Raw genomic sequence first — 19,812 nt, 5'->3', positions numbered from 1 at the left:
TTCAACAACGCCTAAATGAAATTAAATTCAACATATTTTTGGTTGACAAGGATAGCCCCTTTGACCATAGTTGCTCCTGCATTAGGTTCTCCATCAAAGAGGTTTAGATTGTAACTCATGCTCCCATATTAAATAGCCAGACAATTTTAAATTTAATTTAAAACCCTTAAAATATATATTTTTCAAAATAGCCTATATATATATATATACAAACAAATTGCTTGACCAAAGCAATTGATAGCCGAATTTAATTCCCTTTTCAAAATTAATACCAAAAAGTTAAATAGAATACCTTTTCTATAGAAATGTTAAAAGAGATTTTCTTTTCTTTTAATATCTGTACCATGCTTGTATTTGAAGACGAACAGCAAAAATAGGAGAAATGGCAGTAAAATTGTCAGCAAGAGGTCTTCCCTTTGTGCTGCGAGCGATAGGCAACAGCTCAAACGCTAAATCTTGGCCGTCTCTCAGGTTCCATTATTGTCATTACTTCCATCTTTATTCCAAAAGGTGAAAAAAAAAATCAAACCTATTTTCAATCTCTGATAAATTTGCAGGCGCGCATTTTCCATTTACGACCAGATCAATGTATTGCCTGGCGTCCCGAAGGACCTGATTCGCATCGAAGGGTCAGCTTCACTTACTGTTTTATCTATTCATTTACATTTTATCTTTCATTCTAAAAACTATTTCCAACGAAGCTGAAACCTTTGTTCATTGCTCTTTTTCAACTGAACTATTTGCGGGAACTGTTAATAATAATATTTTAATATAAGCTAAAAGAATCGCTTAGCCAATTTGCACCCTTATAGTAAGATTTGATTCCTAGCAAAGACGTAATTAGAATGTTTGCAATTGGGTTCGAATGGTAAGCTGGGCGTTGGTCCTTGCCACGATTTGATATCATGGCTCGAGGAATTTCAATCTACAGTTTCATCCTTAAATTAAGGAACAAGGTGAGCTTGAACAATTTTAAATACATTATTCATCGAACTCTTCATTGTGGCTTGAGATAAATTATAGAATGAGAGCGTGCATTGGTTATTATGATTATTAGGCCAAATGAAATGAAAAACAATGAAAATTGAAACAGAAGGAGAAGTTAATATACTCTCACGACCCTTGGTCTAGAGGGAACAGATGTCAACAGCTTTCCATAATGCTATCGCTAAAGGCAAAGGGAGTTTGCTAGGTTCCCATTACGAAAGACATCAATTTTGTCTATGAGAACCTGTTGGAGATGTCTACAAGAGAATTATTTATCCATTTACCTATATGTTCATATGTGTCTACATATTCTATCCCATCTATATTTGACATTGTTCCCTCTCTGTTAAGTGTACAGTCCAATTTCAAGTAAAAGAAATACAAAGCCAAGGTGATCTATCTAACAACAAGGTTTGGAACTTTGGGTTCTCTAGAAGATTGCCTTCCCAAAGGAAAATGCTTGAATGCAGATTAGTGTATGGAGTAATAGTGTTCTGTAAAAAACGTTGAAAAAAGGGAAAAACTTTTGGTCCCCGTTTTTCTTTAGTTGATTAAGAATATTGGATATTGTCTCCCATACTTGGTCGTTCTTTAGTTTTCGCTTATAGTATTACAAAGCTTTAGTTAACAACATATTGTGATCTAGCTGTCCATTATGCTTCAGATAGACCACATAAAAAATAAGGAATTGTAAAAACTAAGGAATTGTAAGGAGATGGGTTTATTTGGTTTCAAGAATAGTTTGGAAATTTGGATCCAGCATGGACTTAGTGAACCCAAAATTTGATTCAGACTTGATAGTCAATAAAAATAAAAGAAAACATAATTAATTTGAAAAAAGAAACTAATGTATTTAGGGAACACACAAGTCTATTCTGATCATCAATTTCTCATAATTCAAACATTACATAAGTCATATGATCCTCAAAATAATAAATGACATAGTTCCATAGAGTCAATAGGGGTAAAATGGGCTTAGATTTGGGGAGAACATAGGAATAGTCACAGGTGGGAATCTAGGGGTGGAGCCCCTAGCAGGCTTGACGGGTAGTGCCTCTTACAAGGGTTTGGGGGTGGTGCCCCAAGTGGGGTTGAGGAGTAGTGCCTGCTCTTTGGGTCTATGGACAATGCCACTTGCGGGGTCCAAAATTAGATCCGTGGTGCATTCCCTGTCATGGTACAAGGTAGGTTTGAGGGGCATTACCTACCACCAAGACCAAATCAATGCATTTGAGATCAAACAAACCTTCATGGTAAATGCCATCTTTCATAATTTTATCACAATATTTTAAACTTTCTCTAGTACCGAGGCCTCACTATTTCTAACCAAATCTTCATTCTTCCAATCCCTTCTCTTAGCATGTTTTTGTCACATAGGTGCCAAAGATGTCTCTTGCTGGGCAAAATATGACCATGAGATGAAGTGAAATAACGAAAATCACATGAGTTCTATTTTATCCCATCGCTACACAAGTCCACACCAAGAACTCATGAGTCTTAATGGAAAATTTAATTGAGTCCCAACAAGAACTTGCTGAGTAGTCTACCTGAGTTATCCACAACTCAAAGTGCGAGTTGCATTCATTTTGCATGTCAAGCTAAAAAACTTGTGAGTTGTGGCAGGTCAATCAAGTACTTGTCAAGTTTCCTACTATGATTTCAAGTAATCAAATCTATTCATCACATCATCTTGAAAATAAAAGTATTTACGTAAGCAACTTAGTCTCCAAGATTTTTAAATAAGGATTTACTTTCTACCTTTCTTAGAGATGTTCCAGTATTTTCTTTCTTTGTTTTTTGACCTCTAGTTTATTAGTAAACAAGTGACGAACTGGTTAATTGTTTTTCTTCTTCCAATTCTCCTAGTTTGTATATTTAAAATTTCTATTGATTATGATGAACTTAGCTATCTTTTACAATGCTTACCCTGTGTTATATCCTATGTACCTCGAGGATGCCAATTTTTTTTCCAAGGATGATAGGAAACATAGGGGATGACTAGGGGACATTTAGTTGTCTCTTGATTGTCATCTAGATGTACAGCCCAGCAGCCAAAAGTTTTATATAATAAGAAACAACCACAAAATTAACAAAAAAATAAAGGGATATTGGGGCCCACAAGTGGTCTGACATCTCTTTACACTATACCCAAACCTAAATATTAGACGCTAACATCTTAAAGAAAAAAAGAACTCATTTTTGCCTTTTTAAAATTTGTGTTGGTTGAAAATTTTGTACACTTGTGAAAGCAAACAAAATTGTGGCTTCAACCACAGTGTGTGAGTATGAAACTCTCCTAATTAAGGGAAGGCTCCCCCTATCTATCTAAAACTGAAGTAAAAACAGGATGGGACAGCAGTCTTCCTTCTTTCTTCAAGGAAACCTATATCCTTTTCTCTCCTTAGAAAAGCGATAGCAAGAAATTGTATAATAATGGTAACAACTTCAAATAAAAAAGAGAGAAAGGAAATGAAGTTTTCGAAAGCTCAAAGACTCCCGTCACTTCCTTCAGGACGGGACAACAATATCAAGCTCAAAGACTTGACTATTGGAAGTCCTATCTACCCTTTGATATACTAAATTTTACAACGAATAAAAGACAATAGCTCAAAGACTGGAATAATCTATTCTTTCAACACAAAGACAAGAACTAATGCAAGCTCAAAGACTTGCTGCTATTTCTTATCAAACAATAATATTTCCTCAAGAATAGACGCAAGCTCAAAGACTTGCTGCTCCTTTTAGAGATTTTCCTATTTTAATTAATTTTCTCTACTTGCAACTCAAAGACTTCAAATCAGATTGGACTAAGCTCCTTTAGAAACACTTTGCATGGAAGAAATAAAAAGATTCAAACTCAAACATGTAGCTCAAAGACTCAAAACTTGAGTAATCCTTCTTTATTATTCTTCAAAACCTTCAATTCATATACATAAGCTCAAAGACTTCTTGCTGTAAATTGGGCAGAGTTTTTGCTTGCTTTCCAAAAGATAAAAATTACAATGGACCCTCTCTTCTATTTATAGGAGAGGAGCCTTGAGAAAAAGGTGGGAGGATCCTAACTAACTTGAGAGATTCTCTCAACCACCAAGACTTATTCAATAACTAATTAAGACTTCATTAACTAACTAAGACTTATTTCAACTATAGTCCTAATCGGACACAACTTGTAGTTGCCTTGCATGTAATTACAAAAGTGCAAATAATGAGTTAACTTGCAATTACAAAGTTATTTTTTACATGTAACTTGTCAAAACAAAATTACAAATGCATAACTAAAACTATTCCATGTGTCTAAAGACACGACTCTAACTGCATCATCCTTTGTCTGTGATGATCTTCATGTTGCTTCAGGATGCTAGAAGTTGAAGTATTCTGGATTGGTAAAGACATCTTGAACCGGAATGGGAACTTGCATCCTTATCTTCTTGCTTGGGGTAGTACTAGCTTTTCAAGAGGGAAAGGGCTGCCTTCCTCTTTTCACGTCATGACCATCTTTGTCTTGAAAGCATTCTATGCTCTCAACCATGAATTGTTGTTGTATCTCTTCTTTGTATCATCCTTCATTCTTGAAATCTTCTTGCCAAATAAGGCCCATGCCTTAATCCATTGATTTGGTAGATCATGTGTGCAAACCGGACTGACAAGGGAAGGGATAAATTGATGCAAAAATGGGCTCACAAGTGAATTTCGGGTTTTGGAAGTTGCATTACATGTGTGGGGAAAACAAGAGCATTAACTTGCAATTGTGGAGAACAAACATGCAACTTCATATGTGTAATGGGTAACTACAAGTTTGCACTTGTAATTGGACCTTTAAAACTCATTTTCAAGTGTTTTTTGAGTGCATTTTGGACCAATTTCGGGTTCTGGATGGCTGACTGCAGGTAGACTTTAAATGGGGAAAATGAATGAAGGTGTGAAATGAGTGGATGAAATGGTATGTACGGATGAGGGAATTGGAAGCGGATAGGTAAAAATGAATTTCAAGAAGATCACTTGGAACTTTGCCAATGCAAAAATGGGAAGAACTTTTAACTTGCAATCCGGATTTCAAAACCCGAAATTGGGAAGAACTTGATTTTTTAATCATTGAAGCTTGGTTTTTGGACTAAAGAAGGTTAAGTCTTTGTCCAAAAAGGGAAGAACACTAATTTTCCTCTTACTTGCAATCGGGTTTTGAAAACCCGAATACAAGTAAAAGGAGATTTTCCAAAGGGGAAGAACAACTTTATTTTACAAATTTCTTTGTAAAATGGGGAATTTCCTCTCATAAACCCATTTTTTGGGGGAAGAACCAACATATTTGAAAACAAGAAAAATGAAACAAGAAGAAAAGAAATCTTACCTTGCTCCAATCTGAAAATACTTCTTCAACAAGATGATTAATCTTTGGAAGAAGAAAGAAAAACTCTTAAAAAGAAATTAACCGCATTCCAAAACCCTAGCCACGTTTTTGAAAAAATGCCCAAAACTGAAAAACGTGGCAGCAAATGCATGAGAAATGGCATGGAAAATGGCCAAGACTCTTTCTAACCTCAACGCCTTAGCATACCAAGCCAAAACGATTCATAACATTGCTGATTCGTGGCATTCCAAGTGGCAAAAAAACGTGGCTGTTGTTATAAACCAAAAAAAAACAGCAAACTTAGCCTCCATGTGGCGTGAAAGGTGTCTAAAAATGCATGGAAATAGGAAGGAATCCTAAACGCCTTCCTCCTGCAACAAATTCTCCACAAAAAATTGCTAAAAAGCCTCAAAAAAAACGTTTTTCCTTGCAAATCGGGTTTTTTGGAACAAATAGCAAGTTTAAAATGCATGAAACAATGAAAATCGGGTTTTTTGGAGGATATAACAAGTTTAAAATTTCACTTTTTCAACATGTTAGGCAAAATCGGGTTTTAGAAAAGAAATTACAAGTAAAATTACTTGTAATAGGGAAATAGAATTCCCTTTACAAGTGATTTCACTTATAACATGTAAAGGGGTTTTAAAATCCCATTTACAAGTTTTATTTTAACTTTATAAAAACAACTTTAAGTTATAAAGACATGTAAAGGGGTTTTAAAATCCCATTTACAAGTTTTTAAACACTTAAAGTCAAGCTACTGGTAATGGGGGTTTTAAAACCCCCATCACAAGTTTTATAAAAACTTGCAATTGGAGAAAAATTCCCCTACAAGCCTAAAAGCTTCAAGGGGGGTTTGAAAAACAAATTACCCGTTACTGGTAATCATCGAAAAATTCCCCTACATTGAAGCAAAAACACAACAAACGAACTCGAAACGCGACAAAATTCGAAACGTAGCTTGGGGATGGACTGAGGATTAAGCCAGTCCAAGGATTAGGTGAAATTTTGCCTCGTGAAGCGTGCCATAGAGTAAAATCTTCAACCTGCAGTGACTGTTCTGCAACCCGAAATTGCACAGAAAGCTACGAAAAGGAAGACCAAAACTCACCAAAACTTGGACAATGATGGAAAAGACAGCCCCCAATGATTGGACACTATCAAATGTGAGTTTTGTACCTCATAAAACGTGCCTTGGAGACAAAAAATGACACTTTTTACGCAAAAATTTGTAGGGGTTGTCACATTTTTGAGAATCCAAAAATGAGGACAACAATTTGTGAAGAGGAAAATAAAGAAAGAGAAGAGCTGAGGAAAGAAGTGAACAACTAGGAGAAAAGGCCAACAGAGCATCAAATCTACAATACGTTATCCTGAGTTCTCGAGATGGAGGGATGGGGAATGGGTTTTTGGGACGGATTTTTTTTTCCATTTCAGGGGATGGAGGGGACAACAAAGGGGTTGGCTATATAAAAAATAGGGAAAATTTAATATATATAGGGAAATTTCAAATTTCAATTATATTCATATGATAACATTGATAAATGAGACTTGAAATTCATAAATTCATATACATGATGCCATTAATACTATGTAACTATAGTTAATTCAATTGCTTTCAAATTTTCAATTTCATACATTCATAAATATAATTCATTGAATCTGGAATCAATAAACACTTTCAATCTGCATGTAATTTATATGAATATCAAAATGCCTAAAGGCTGCAAGTTTCAACAAAATGAGATATATCAGTGTATCACAGTATCATATATCAAAATACTAAAAAGTCTCAAAAGAGTCATGAGACTCAAGACTCAAAATTAAAACAAAGAAAGTAAACTACCACCCCTAATCTTCATCGAAATCAGTGTCATTGCCACTATTAGCCTCAACCTCAAAGATTGCATCATCCATTGGAATCTCAACCAATCCCTCTCGTGCCTCATCCTCATCAACTTGGGTGGTATCTTTGGGATTAAAATCCCACCACTATCTTATCCACTTGTCTATATGTCGACCAATTCTCCTCTACAATATAGGAACTAGCTGTTGATGATTTATAGCTTCAGTCGGATAAAATTAAATGTTAAATTGGCCTTAAGGCCTTCAACATTTAATTATATATATCATTATGTTATTTAGCATTTGTTAGTATAAACAAAAGGGCACGATCAAGTAATGTCTTGATCGGTCATGACCGATCAAGGCATTGCTTGACCGTGTCCCATTTGTTATATACTTATATTGAGTGGCATTCATGAGATAGGACATAGAAAATAAAAATGCTCCTCTCACTTGCCATACAAAAGAAGATAGTCAGATTTATATTTTAATCAGTAATACATAGAACAAGATAAATTTTAATTCTGATCCATAAATTTAACATGGTATCAGAGCCAAGTTTCCTTCTATAAAGCCTAAACCGCCAGAAGGAAAATCCAATTGATATATAGACACATCCTTTTCAGTAGTGCTATCATACAGAATCCATTCTAGATTTACATGCGGGCTGTTGACAAAGGACTGCTAAAAAACCCAACTCTTGATGCTAATTTGGGAAGCCGTTCCATTGGAAATCTTCAAGCTTGGGTAATTGGGCGGTTCAAACGTGGCCTCCACGGCTTTCCCTCTCGCAATATTTGTGACGGGATTCTGGGATGATTTGGTCAATGAAACAGAGTGGACATGGGATTCAACTTGGGGCCCAATGGTTATACATATCTTTGCGGGAAAGTGACTCTCACCTTCAAGGCTCGTTGGAATTGGCTTGTGTGGTGGATGTAGTCGAATCACATCGCATCCAACAATATCGATTTCCAGCCTAACTTTAATAAAGTCTCTGTAAACGTTAACCGCATGGCGGAACTGAAGGATGCATTGCAGGTGCTGGTAACTCAAGGCGTTGGAGAGTCGCTTATGGCTGGTGATTTGATCAGCAATCTGCCCCTTGCTTGTTCTGGACATTGACAACATTGGACAGTAGCTGTTAATGATCCAAAATCCCGGAAGACTTGAACTGCAATACGATATTCTCAGTTCATTTCCCCCTTTATTATCACTCTTGCCCTGTATGCACTTGTAAGTGAACTCTGTAGACAAGCACCGCAACAGAAAATTAGCTGCACCAGTTCCTATGATTGACAGAATATCCTCTGCTTTATGACAAGGGAATTTCTGCATTTGACTTTCGGAGATTTTAAAACTGGAATGCACTAGAAAAGAATTGCAAGAACTTGTCCTCTCAAACTTAAACTACAAGCATCCCTTGCTGAAGTCAGAAATTCAGACTTATGTTCAGAAAAATATGTTCTCTAGAAGAAACTCAAGATACCTTGTGATTGAGAGGGAGCTTACTATAAAGATTGAGCACTTCTGAGGTAAAAATTGTAAATATTGATTATTATTATTAATACTAATAATTATTTTATGGGCCCTGTGTAAATCATAAGGAAGTGACGACTTCCAAATGATTTCCACTTGTATTTTTGAGATTATTGGAAGGTGACGATCTTACAATAACTCATGATTGTCGATAGAATCGCCGACTGAGGCAATCCACGTAAGAGCTTGTGGATAGAATTGCCGACAGAGGCAATCCACGTGAGAGCTCATGGATAGAATCGCCGACTGAGGTAATCCACACAAGAGCTCATGGATAGAATCGCCGACAGGCAATCCACGTGAGAGCTCATGGATAGAATCGTCGACTGAGGCAATCCACACAAGAGCTTGTGGATAGAATCGCCGACAGAGGCAATCCACACAAGAGTTTGTAGATAGAATCACCGATAGAGGCAATCCACTCAAGAGTTTGTGAATAGAATCGCCGACAGAGGCAATTCACATCTTGAAACTATGGTCCCAAGATAAGCATCATACGATTTATGAATATTGCTCCCAATACCTTTTATCCTCCCTAGCTAAGAAGGAGTGTTGATGATTTATAGCTTCAGTCAGATAAAATAATGTTAAATTGGCCTTAAGGCCTTCAACATTTAATTATATATATCATTATGTTATTTAGCATTTGTTAGTATAAACAAAAGGGCACGATCAAGTAATGTCTTGATCGGTCATGACCGATCAAGGCATTGCTTGACCGTGTTCCATTTGTTATATACTTATATTGAGTGGCATTCATGAGATAGGACATAGAAAATAAAAATGCTCCTCTCACCTGCCATACAAAAGAAGATAGTCAGATTTATATTTTAATCAGTAATACATAGAACAAGATAAATTTTAATTCTGATCCATAAATTTAACACTAGCAACCTATGAAAGTAGGTGAATGACAAGCATCCACAACTTTGGTGCATTTGTCCAATGCCATTGGTGCCATCCAATAGGGTTTCTTTGTGCCATTATTACTGCTCTATTTATCTTTGTCCCTATTGTATTAAAGCTTGGACCATCAAGATTTGAGAAGGCGAAATGCATCTTTTGAAGTGCTTGCATAAACCCACGTCTCACCTCAATATTATCACAAGGAGGGCACATTCCTGGCTTGGGCTCATACCATTTTGGATTTAGTGCAAAGTCTGCCATGTGAAGTGGAGTGTTCAAAGTGTTCCACTTCCGCATGACAATGGGATTAATATAGTCCAATTGCTAATCCTTAGCCAAAATTACTTCCTTCATCTTGTAATGTCCCCCACTTAATCTATTTCAATATACTAAAGTTGATTGATATTCTTCAATTAGTTATTAACAAGTTCTTATTTATTTTCCTCATTAGATGATTAATTTCATTATTCATAGTTTTTAATATAGATATCAGACTCTGCTACTACTTCAGTTTTAAGGGAGAAGGGTCTATTTATGTTACCAAAGCGCTTAGAGACCAAATACAATAGGTTCCCTCAAAGTTTACAGATCCAAGCCCTTACCTATCTTGGGTCTATACCCTCAAAGCTTATGGGTCGCTGATCCCCACCCTATCTTGGGACTTAACCTATTGTTTGGATTTAGACTGCCCCTCTTTGGAACATCTCATTCCCATCTTCTTAAATACTGACAGTAATAACATGATTTAGACTATAAGCATACTAATTTCTTATGTATTATGAATATATACGAAATTAAGTATGACTGTCATACATATTGCAGTCCATATTAATATTACTATTAATTCTGTATAAGAACATTATCAGGTTCCATATATTAAGCATACACACTCAGCTCATCCCTATGCATACCACCAATAACAAAGATGTTACTGCTTGTAACTTAATAACAGTTCTGATCTTATCATTCCATGGTGATGTTATTGGATGCTTTGATTCCTTTCCTTTATATCTCTCAATGTGAGGGAGAGCTCACACCTCTTCATCATGTATGCCCTTTGGCAAGAGACACACCCTTTCACCATTAGCACCTTTTGAAAGAGTGCAACTCTTCATTATTTCTGCCCTTTGAAAGGGACATAACCTTTCATAATCAGTTGTGCACTTCTTATTTAAATCAGATCTGCACTTCTCATTTTTCAAATTCTCCCCCCCTCAAATGAGTTTCTCTTCTCCCTTTTATATCTCGCGTTAGAGGAAGTCACAACTTATCATTTCATGCCTTTTGACCTTTCATTAACTTTATCAAATTTTAATTATATTCTTTTATATTTTAATTTTAATTTTTATATTTATTCTTGCGTATTCTTATAAAAGGATGCGTCGTTCTACATAGACACAAAGATATAAATAACATTTGAAGATCGTAGGGAGAACATATTGGGGAAGGAATATGGGCAACGATGGAATAGATTGGGAATTATCATATCTAGTATGTGCTCATAAAAGGAGGTCAGATTACATCCGTTTTGATCACCATCAATTAGATCAGACTAGTATTGTTATTAAGTTACATGCAGTAACATACTTGTCCTGAGTGGTATGCATAGAGAATGAGTTTTAAAGTAGGCTTAATATATGCAGCCCGATAATGTCTGTATGCAGAATATAATAATAATACTAACATAGATTGCAATATGTATAATACTAATATTTAAACTCATAACAATGGCAGACCAGATCTGTTATGCGTCAGATCTGTCTGCCTTTCTCCAGCCACACTATATATTAATAACCAATATTTTTAACCAGTGATAGTATCAATAATTTATAGAATAGGTAATTAGCAAGTACATAAATTATTGGTAATATTATTTAATTCATTTATTTATTTATGTATATATATATATTCCAATAAGAATAAGGAATAATATAAGGGTTATAAATATAGATATTGTTATGATATTACTATAATGATTATAATTAATATAATATCTTTTAGAAATTGTTCTGCAGTAACAAATAATAATTCATATAATTAAATATGTAAATGACTTATAAATGAATCAGAATAAGATTAATTATCTAGTATGGTAAATTAGCAAGTATTTGATAGACTAAAAATAGACAGGATATCGCAGATTTGTTTCATGTTAAGATAGACTTGACTTTTAATCAAGTTAGTTTAAGTCATAAGTACTTTGAAATAGATTAATTATGATTAAAAATAGACCAAACCCTAGTAGGGGACATTACACATCTTTTGAATCATGTTGTCAAAAGTCTCATATATTTTTCCAAGATGAGGAGAGTCTATATCAACATATCTAATGACATCTACAACAAGTGAGATGATGGAGCAAACATATCTGCAAAGTGTAAAAAAAGATTTCAAATAAGAATAAGAGTAAGTTAATTGACAACTAGGAAACTTAGAAACTTTGAAAGATTCAACAATAAAATTAAAATATTAAAATCAGAATTTTTTAAATAAAATCTGAAAATTAGTAATGTCTTACCTCATAGTGGACCACCAATCATCATCAAGGATCTTTTGTTTGATGGTTTTTCCTTCGGTCGTGCTCGCATTAGGCCATCTATTCCACTCTGTATTCACCACCATCGGCTATAGATTGTCATGCACCTCAATCATCCTCTCTAACAAAATGAAGGAACTGACATATCTTGTCTTCACAGGTTTGAGAAATCCCTTCTTTGAAAAAGTTCCAAAGAGAGCAAGTGAAGTGTGGTGGTTGCAAATGAACATTTGAATATTTCTAGCTTGTGCCACCACTTCCTTTACCCAATCTAATTTTCCTATGTCCTTCAATTCATGAACATAACAAAGAGTCCAAAAGATGTGCTTGTACGTACCCTGCACCATCAAGCTAGGCAATTTGCACACGTGCTCAATTAGTGATCATTTGAACAACTTTTGAGGCTCGACTTCCTCTGTGGCCTCTCTCAAAATGCTAAATTGAAAAAGTCTGCATCCTTGCATTTCCTTGAACAATCAATGTGAAAAGCACACAGAAAATACTGAGAAAGGGGGGGGGGGAGTGAATCAGTATATTAAAACTTTTAAACACATGAAACATATAAAACATAGAGAGAGCAAACATCAAGATGCAACACTGGATTTCATGTGGAAAACCCTTTCAGGTAAAAAACCACGGCACACAATAGCTTTCATTAACAAAATGGGCACCAACCCAAAATACAAAAGTGAGCACCTACTCCCCTTGAAGCACCAACTTCAATTAGCTAAAGCACCTACTCCAATCTTTTTCATAAACAAAAAATACTGAAACTTTTGAAAGCTCTTCTCACTATACATTTGAAAAACTCTATCATATTCACATATACAGCTCCATTAAGTATTTCTCAAATATAAGCTCCTCATTCTGAAAATAACGCTAGACTCCTTAGAAACTATGCTCGATCCTTCTCTATATTGCATTCAACACAATCATATCCTACACACCCTATCACTTGATTGTATGCACCTTGTATTCTCAGCAGGTAATGTGTCAAAGATAAACTTGCAGCAGATCGAACCAGAGATATATTTTTTTACCTCCTCCTTTTCACTTCACACAATGTATGTATAGCAAGTTTCAAAATAATCATAGCTCCTTTATGAAACACAACTCATAACCGCACAACATATCCGATTCATATTCACAACGTATACATAGATTCAAGCCGTAGAAAAGATGTACCATCGGTATCTGTATTCAGCATAATAAAAATCTCAAAAATATGTTTCCACTCAACAGTATTAATGTTAATTTTAGTTCTTTCAGATTGAATAAAACTCAGAAAATCAGAATTAGTTTTAACTAGGTTAATTAGATTTATTGTTTTCCAGATTTAAGCATAGTAAAGGAAATGAATGCATAAAGACAAAGCACAGTTACCTTGGGAAAACCTCCCAGGAGGAAAAACCCAGCCAGAAAAGATCCTCAGATCTGTTTATGGTTTTGAATTCAACTGATAATTACACACTTATCTAGAGTATAGATGTTGCAGTCACAAGGAAGATGACATAGAAGTCTACACAATTAGTTTGCTAATGGAGATCATGATTTGCAGTCCTTCTAATCTGACTTGCTGTGCGTAACAAGGGTAGCAGCACTTTTCAACTAGTTCGCAGTCCTTCTATAGGGTTTGTTTGGGCCTTCAATGGAGTTCTCTATCTCTTGGTGGTGATCTGCTGCCTTTGATGAAGTTCGCTGTCTTCTATTAATGATTTGCTGCCCTTTAATGTAGTTCGCTGTTATCAACTGCCTTGAATATATATTTCGCTTCCTTAGAATATAATTCGCATCTTCTTGCAAAACTGAATGGATAATATTGTGTGAAGTATATGCTTTATTTATAGGAGAGCAATACTTCTTAATCATGTCGGCCTTCTTTGCAAATTAAACGTATTAATTTATTTAATTCCATTTTAAGCGAAATGGATAGGGTCGGCCCTATCATGGAGGCGTGTTGGGTTTGGATGTAGTGTGGAGACCTTTTAGGTGGAGCCGAGAGGTATGGGGCCTGGCCCTATATGTTGGAGAAGGGGCTGGCCCCCTTAGGCGGATTCCAATGTTGCCCAAGGCAATTGGAATCCACCAGCCCTAATTACAAACAACAATTAATATCTTCTTGCTGCAGGCCTTGAAAAGTTGCGATGAAACATTTGAATGGAACTTTTTAAATTTCCGATCTGACATTTGTTAGATATCATGAACAGAGTCGTTACAAACACTAAACTTAACCACCGCCTCCACTTACTTACAATGAAGCATTATCAAACTGTAACGGTAAAGGATGAGCAGATAAAAGAAACTGTTCCAAAGAGAGCCGCCTCCAAAATAGACCGTCCATTTTCATAACAAAACATTACTAAACAACAAATGTCAGAAATAAACCATCGCACAAAATAAAGAAAACGTCTATCATAAATCTTGATGCAGCCCATGAATCATGCCTTTCCATTTAATTCTCTTCTGTTTAGAAGAGTCAACCTTCAAGAATGACGTGGCAAATAATCTGATTTGGCAAGAGAAGCCGACAGCAAGTAGGTGACATGGACAAGCAGCCAGCTCAAGCTAACAACCACGTAGCTCAACCAAACAACCAGGTAGCTCAACTAGACAACCAAGTAGCTCAACCTAACAACCAAGTAGCTCAAACAAACAATTGCTAGACAACCTTGATCATCATCCTTTGACATCAATGACAAAATATCCAACACAATGACTCTAAGAAAATAAGAGCCAGCTATGCATGTGACTATGATGTTGATGAGTGGCTGATGTCTAATATTGGTCCACCCATCCATCACAATATAACAACCTGTCCTCATCCAAGTACGCCTCATGTCCTCCATCACCAAACTCACATTAGAATATGCTTTGTCAAGGATGGTAGTGCATAGTTTATATCTCCAGGGGGTACAAAAGAGGGACCAACATTAGCTATATCTTTGACCATTTTTTTGAAATAAGAATGGGCCACATGAAATGGGAATAAAAAAAATCACTAATGGAAGTCTCTGTCATTTCCCGTGCCTGCATATTGAACATATTTGAAACTGATCCTGGCTGCATACTATCACTAGCCTTCCTCTTTTCTTTTTTGGCATCCACACTATGAATAGCACTGCCACTAGAACATAGGCTGGAATGTAGATGGCTGTGAAGGAAATTGCATTGGCATGCACACATTTTTAGTTTTACACTTGTTTTCTGCCTCCATATGTAATCTATTAATCTTCTCATGCTCCTTTATATCTTTACAAAATTTAACTCCATTGCCTGAATGACCCAAGAAATGAGACCACACCCTTGTGTAGTTCCCCAGTATTGCATATGTGACATAATCACACCCTACTCCTGAGTTTTTCTTTTTGACATCTATGGCATGATCAAGACAAAGAAGAGGTTTGTTGGGGTTAAAAGGACCTTGTGCATAGGGTTTTAAGGTATTTGAAGGGCATTCAAATTGGTTTTGTGGGTGTTTTGCTTCACCTGCAACACCCTCACTCCCACCTCGAGTTGTATTTATTTCATTTCCAACTTCTTCCTGGTCTTGGTCACTACTATCATTGCCACTGCTCCTCATGTTTTATGAGTGTAATGCAAGTTTAAAGTATTGAAATATGAGGGAAAAAATCAGACATTTGTGGACATTTCTTCTTTCAAACTTTGAAACAAATTGAAAACAAAAACCAAAAATGAAATAAGGGAATCACCTAGAGTGTTTTCAATGCTCCAACTGGTGCAAGTGATCTTTCAAACTTTGCTGTTCCTCCTATTTTTCTCCTTCAAAGTTTCAAACCTTGCCGGCTGCTGCTGCTTGTTTCTCTTTTTTGGTCTCCTTCAAAATGACAAAATGAGATAGCAAAGATCAAATTAGGTTTTTTTATGCATACAGGGTGAGCTGGAAGGTGTGGGGGCCACTAAGGAATAATAATGATATTTTTTTCTATAAGGCTGGGCAAGTTTTTGTTTTTCTGAGTTTTGGAAATGGGAAGGAAACGTTTCTTGCCGTTCCTCATCCCTGGACATGTTTCTGTCCCTGAAACACTTGTGATTCACCCGGAAATGTGTCCTCGGGTACCATTGAATCTACACAATCTGAGGTAAGTTTGCTATCTATTGTTCATTTTAACAAATTCTTTTGCATTTTTTTGTTTTTGTCAAAAATTCAAAAACTTAGGAGGGCTTTTTTGTTTATTTTTGTTTTATGTTTGCATTTGCAGCTGTCATTTGAATTTTCAACTGACAAAAAAAATAAATAGCAATGAAGGTAGTGAAGATGAAGTAACTCAAATTTGACAAAGAGCCCTTGTTGGTAGAAGTAATGTTGGAGGTTCATTTGGGAGTGGGAGTTTGTAAGGACAGCTTTTTCAAATAACCCATTTGAATGTCCTTTTGAACTCCTCAAAACTAATGCAAAGAGCCCATTTAATCTTAAAAAATATCTTATACCATTTGCAACAGCCATAGACAAAGAAAAGAAACAAAATTGTGGGGGAAGTAGAGTACGGCTGTGTTATTTGTGTAAAGAGAACTATAGTGGCAGCTACACGGGTTTACTTTTGTTTCTTGGGCATAACTGGAATGGGTTAAAAGGGTGTGAAAAAATAACCTTAGCTAAGAAGGCCAAGGTGACTATGTTGCATATGGATATGGATACAAGAAATAAGGGAATGCCTATTAGAGTCTCCACAATCTATTATGTTGTTGCCTACCCAACTCATGGATATTGAGAGCCAAAGAGGAGAGAAGAGAACCACTATTGTCGCTGGCATGTTTAATGAGGAATCACGAGAAGTGGCCAAGTCTTCTATTGCCAAATTTTTCGATGCCAATGCCATACCATTTTGTGTGGTATGCTCTCCACATTTTAAACAGATGTTTAATAATTTAGTTACTGTTGGTCCTTCAATTGCCCACCTTGGAGAATACAAGCTATACACCTCCCTCCTTGATAAAGAGTATTCTGAGGTAAGTGTATTGATGGAGGAGATTAGACAAGTTTGGATAAGGGATGGCTGCTCTATTATCATGGATGGGTGGATTGGTGTTAGACATCAACCACTCATCAATGTCATTATCCTATATCCAGTTGGCTCTTATTTTCTTAGAGCCATTGATTGCTTGGGAAAGAGGAAGGGTGCAAACTCCCAATTTCAGATAATCTTTACCTCCATTCATGCTGATCTAGGTAGATGCCCTGCACACCTCCTTGTTGCCGTTAGCACTCCAAAGGAGGAAAGGCCTCAACAAAGGAGCAAACTCGCTCACATGAAGCCAGTTTCCGCCAGGGCACAAAAAACCTTCACCATTTCTTGCCATCCCAATAAGTCTCTCCAAACCTCGACACCACTCCACTTTCACCAGTTGTTTATCAACCAATTCACCATATCCTGCAACTCCAGCTCAAAGCACCGTGCCAAGAATATCAAAGCAATGTCAACATTGGTTTGATAGCGAAACTGGGCATTCAAATATTCATCACCCAAAACAATCTTGACTCTATTCAAGAAGTCACGATCTTCAATTTTGAAAACATGCATTAGACGTTCATCTGAGATACGCCCCCAAAAGGCAACCGTTGGTTTGGAAGATTGCAAGGAAAAATTTGCCTCCATAACTCTCTCGCCAATGACTCCCTGCGTTGCCAATATCTCAAGCTTCACAGAGACAAAAGAGAAATTCGCCCACAACACACCCCAACTTTGCTCATTTGAAAGCAAATAGACTCCATGACCACCACATCGCCACATGACTTATTAAATGAAGCAATAAAAAGCTTCTAGACCTTAGCCACGCTAGCTATGCCGTAGTCAAAAGCACCATTTTGAGAAGTTTCTCTTAAATGCACCAGACAAATGAAGAAAGAAGCAATTATTTTGCCTTATCAATCGTCCATTTCAAATTTGAACCTTGTACCAGGCGCACACCACATGCCGCCAACGCGGACAATCTTTCTCACCTACGCTCCTTTCCTATACAATAAATCTCCATACTCAGATTCATACAAGTTAATGTCAAATCATCCATCTCATATTAAATATCCAGCCTGGCCTCTCGACTCTACATTCCATCTTGCCGACTTATATATCAATTAATCTTTGCCACCTCATCTCCCTGCAATGATGTTACCTTATCTTCCTAACAACAGAAATCCCTCCAACGTATTCCTCAATCATCCCCTACATTCTAACCATTGAGATGGTCATCGAACCACTTGATTTCTCCTTTTTGAAGGTCGAAAGCCATGTTGGCTTGCACTTTGGCCTCTCTGTTGCCTTCCCTCAACACATGTGACACCTTGAATCTTTGGAATGAAGATAAAAGCCGTTTGATACTTTGAATAATTTAATCAAGATTCCAACTATCGGCTTTTCCTCTTAGAATAGCATGCACTAGAATTTGTGAATCTTGAGGTGCGATTCACCACCCCAACTTTCTCGCCATTTGGACCGCCAACAGAGCAGCATTTACCTCAGCTTCATTATTAGTACCCACACCTAAACATTGACTACATCTTGCAATAACTTGACCTTGATGATCTCTCACTACACAACCTGCACCTGATGGGCCAGGATTCCCCCTTGCAGCGCTATCGAAATTCCCCTTGACCCAATACCGGTCAGGTGGCGTCCACGATACCTGACTGGTTTCATTTTTCAAAGGATGAACCCTTTTAGGCCCATTAACAGGTTCCTCAAACTCATTGATACTTGATATACTAGCTATTTTATTTTGTTGGAGAGGCTACTTGAGCTGTAGAAATCTCTATAGTTAATGATGGTTAATCTAGAGTGGGATAGACGGCCAGATGAAAGCATGGCTGAAGGAAAAAATATGAAACAAAAATCCTCAATGGTGATTGGTGGTCCACAATGAGGTAAGAAATCATTGTTTTTATTATTAAATATCTGATTTTATTGTTAAATTGTTGTTTCTATTATTAAATTCCAATTTTATTGTTTCTAATTTTTCAACTTATAAATTATATTCATTTATTGCAAATATGTTTGCTCCTTTATCACATTTGTTGTGCAGGTCATAAGTTATGCTAATAAAGACTTTTCTAGCCTTGGAGTGATTTATGAGACATTAAACAACATCCTTGGGTAGATGAAGCAAGCGATTCATAGCAAGGACCTTGATTTGGGGTCTTTTGAGGAGCATATTAGGCCTATTGTGACTTCATAGTGCAACACTATGAACACCTTGATTCATATTGAGTGCATTCTAATGATGAAGATCTCAAATAAGGGCTCCCGAAGGCCCTTGCAAAAAATATATAGTGGTGATGAGTCTACCTTAGAACACAATGGCTAACCCTCAAAAATCTATAGTGATGAGTCTACCTTACTTAGAACATAGTGGCTAGCCTTTGTCAATCTTTATGGTCTAAAATTCAACAAAATAGAGGCGAGAATATGTAGAGCCACATTAGCTCAAACAAACCCTATTGGATAACATGGCATGGCAAAGATGGACCAGAGTTGAGGATACTTCCCATTTGTCTCCTTGCACAAGTTTCCAATTCCTCTTTTGTAGAGAGGAATTGGCTTACATATAGCTTCATCCAGTCAATCACGAGGAATAGATTCACCTCTTGATAATTGGAGAAGCTAGTGGCCATGCTTTGCGGTTTCAAAATTGATAGACT

At 36.4% G+C, this 19,812-nt stretch overlaps 1 protein-coding gene across 1 annotated transcript in view; it reads left to right on the top strand.

Moving 5' to 3' along the window:
• The first annotated feature begins 312 nt into the window (after positions 1-312).
• The window catches only part of LOC131031116 (uncharacterized), a 136,982-nt gene continuing 117,482 nt past the window's right edge, over positions 313-19,812 (top strand). Inside the window, exons 1-2 of the mRNA XM_057962153.2 lie at positions 313-471; positions 558-629. Of these exons, the coding sequence (XP_057818136.2) occupies positions 383-471; positions 558-629 (161 nt within the window). The 5' untranslated portion in view covers positions 313-382. The remainder of the gene's footprint in view (positions 472-557; positions 630-19,812) is intronic.

This window comes from Cryptomeria japonica, chromosome 4 (genome assembly GCF_030272615.1).
Source record: "Cryptomeria japonica chromosome 4, Sugi_1.0, whole genome shotgun sequence".
Classification (NCBI taxonomy): domain Eukaryota; kingdom Viridiplantae; phylum Streptophyta; class Pinopsida; order Cupressales; family Cupressaceae; genus Cryptomeria; species Cryptomeria japonica.
This window is presented reverse-complemented; position numbering and strand designations above follow the sequence as displayed.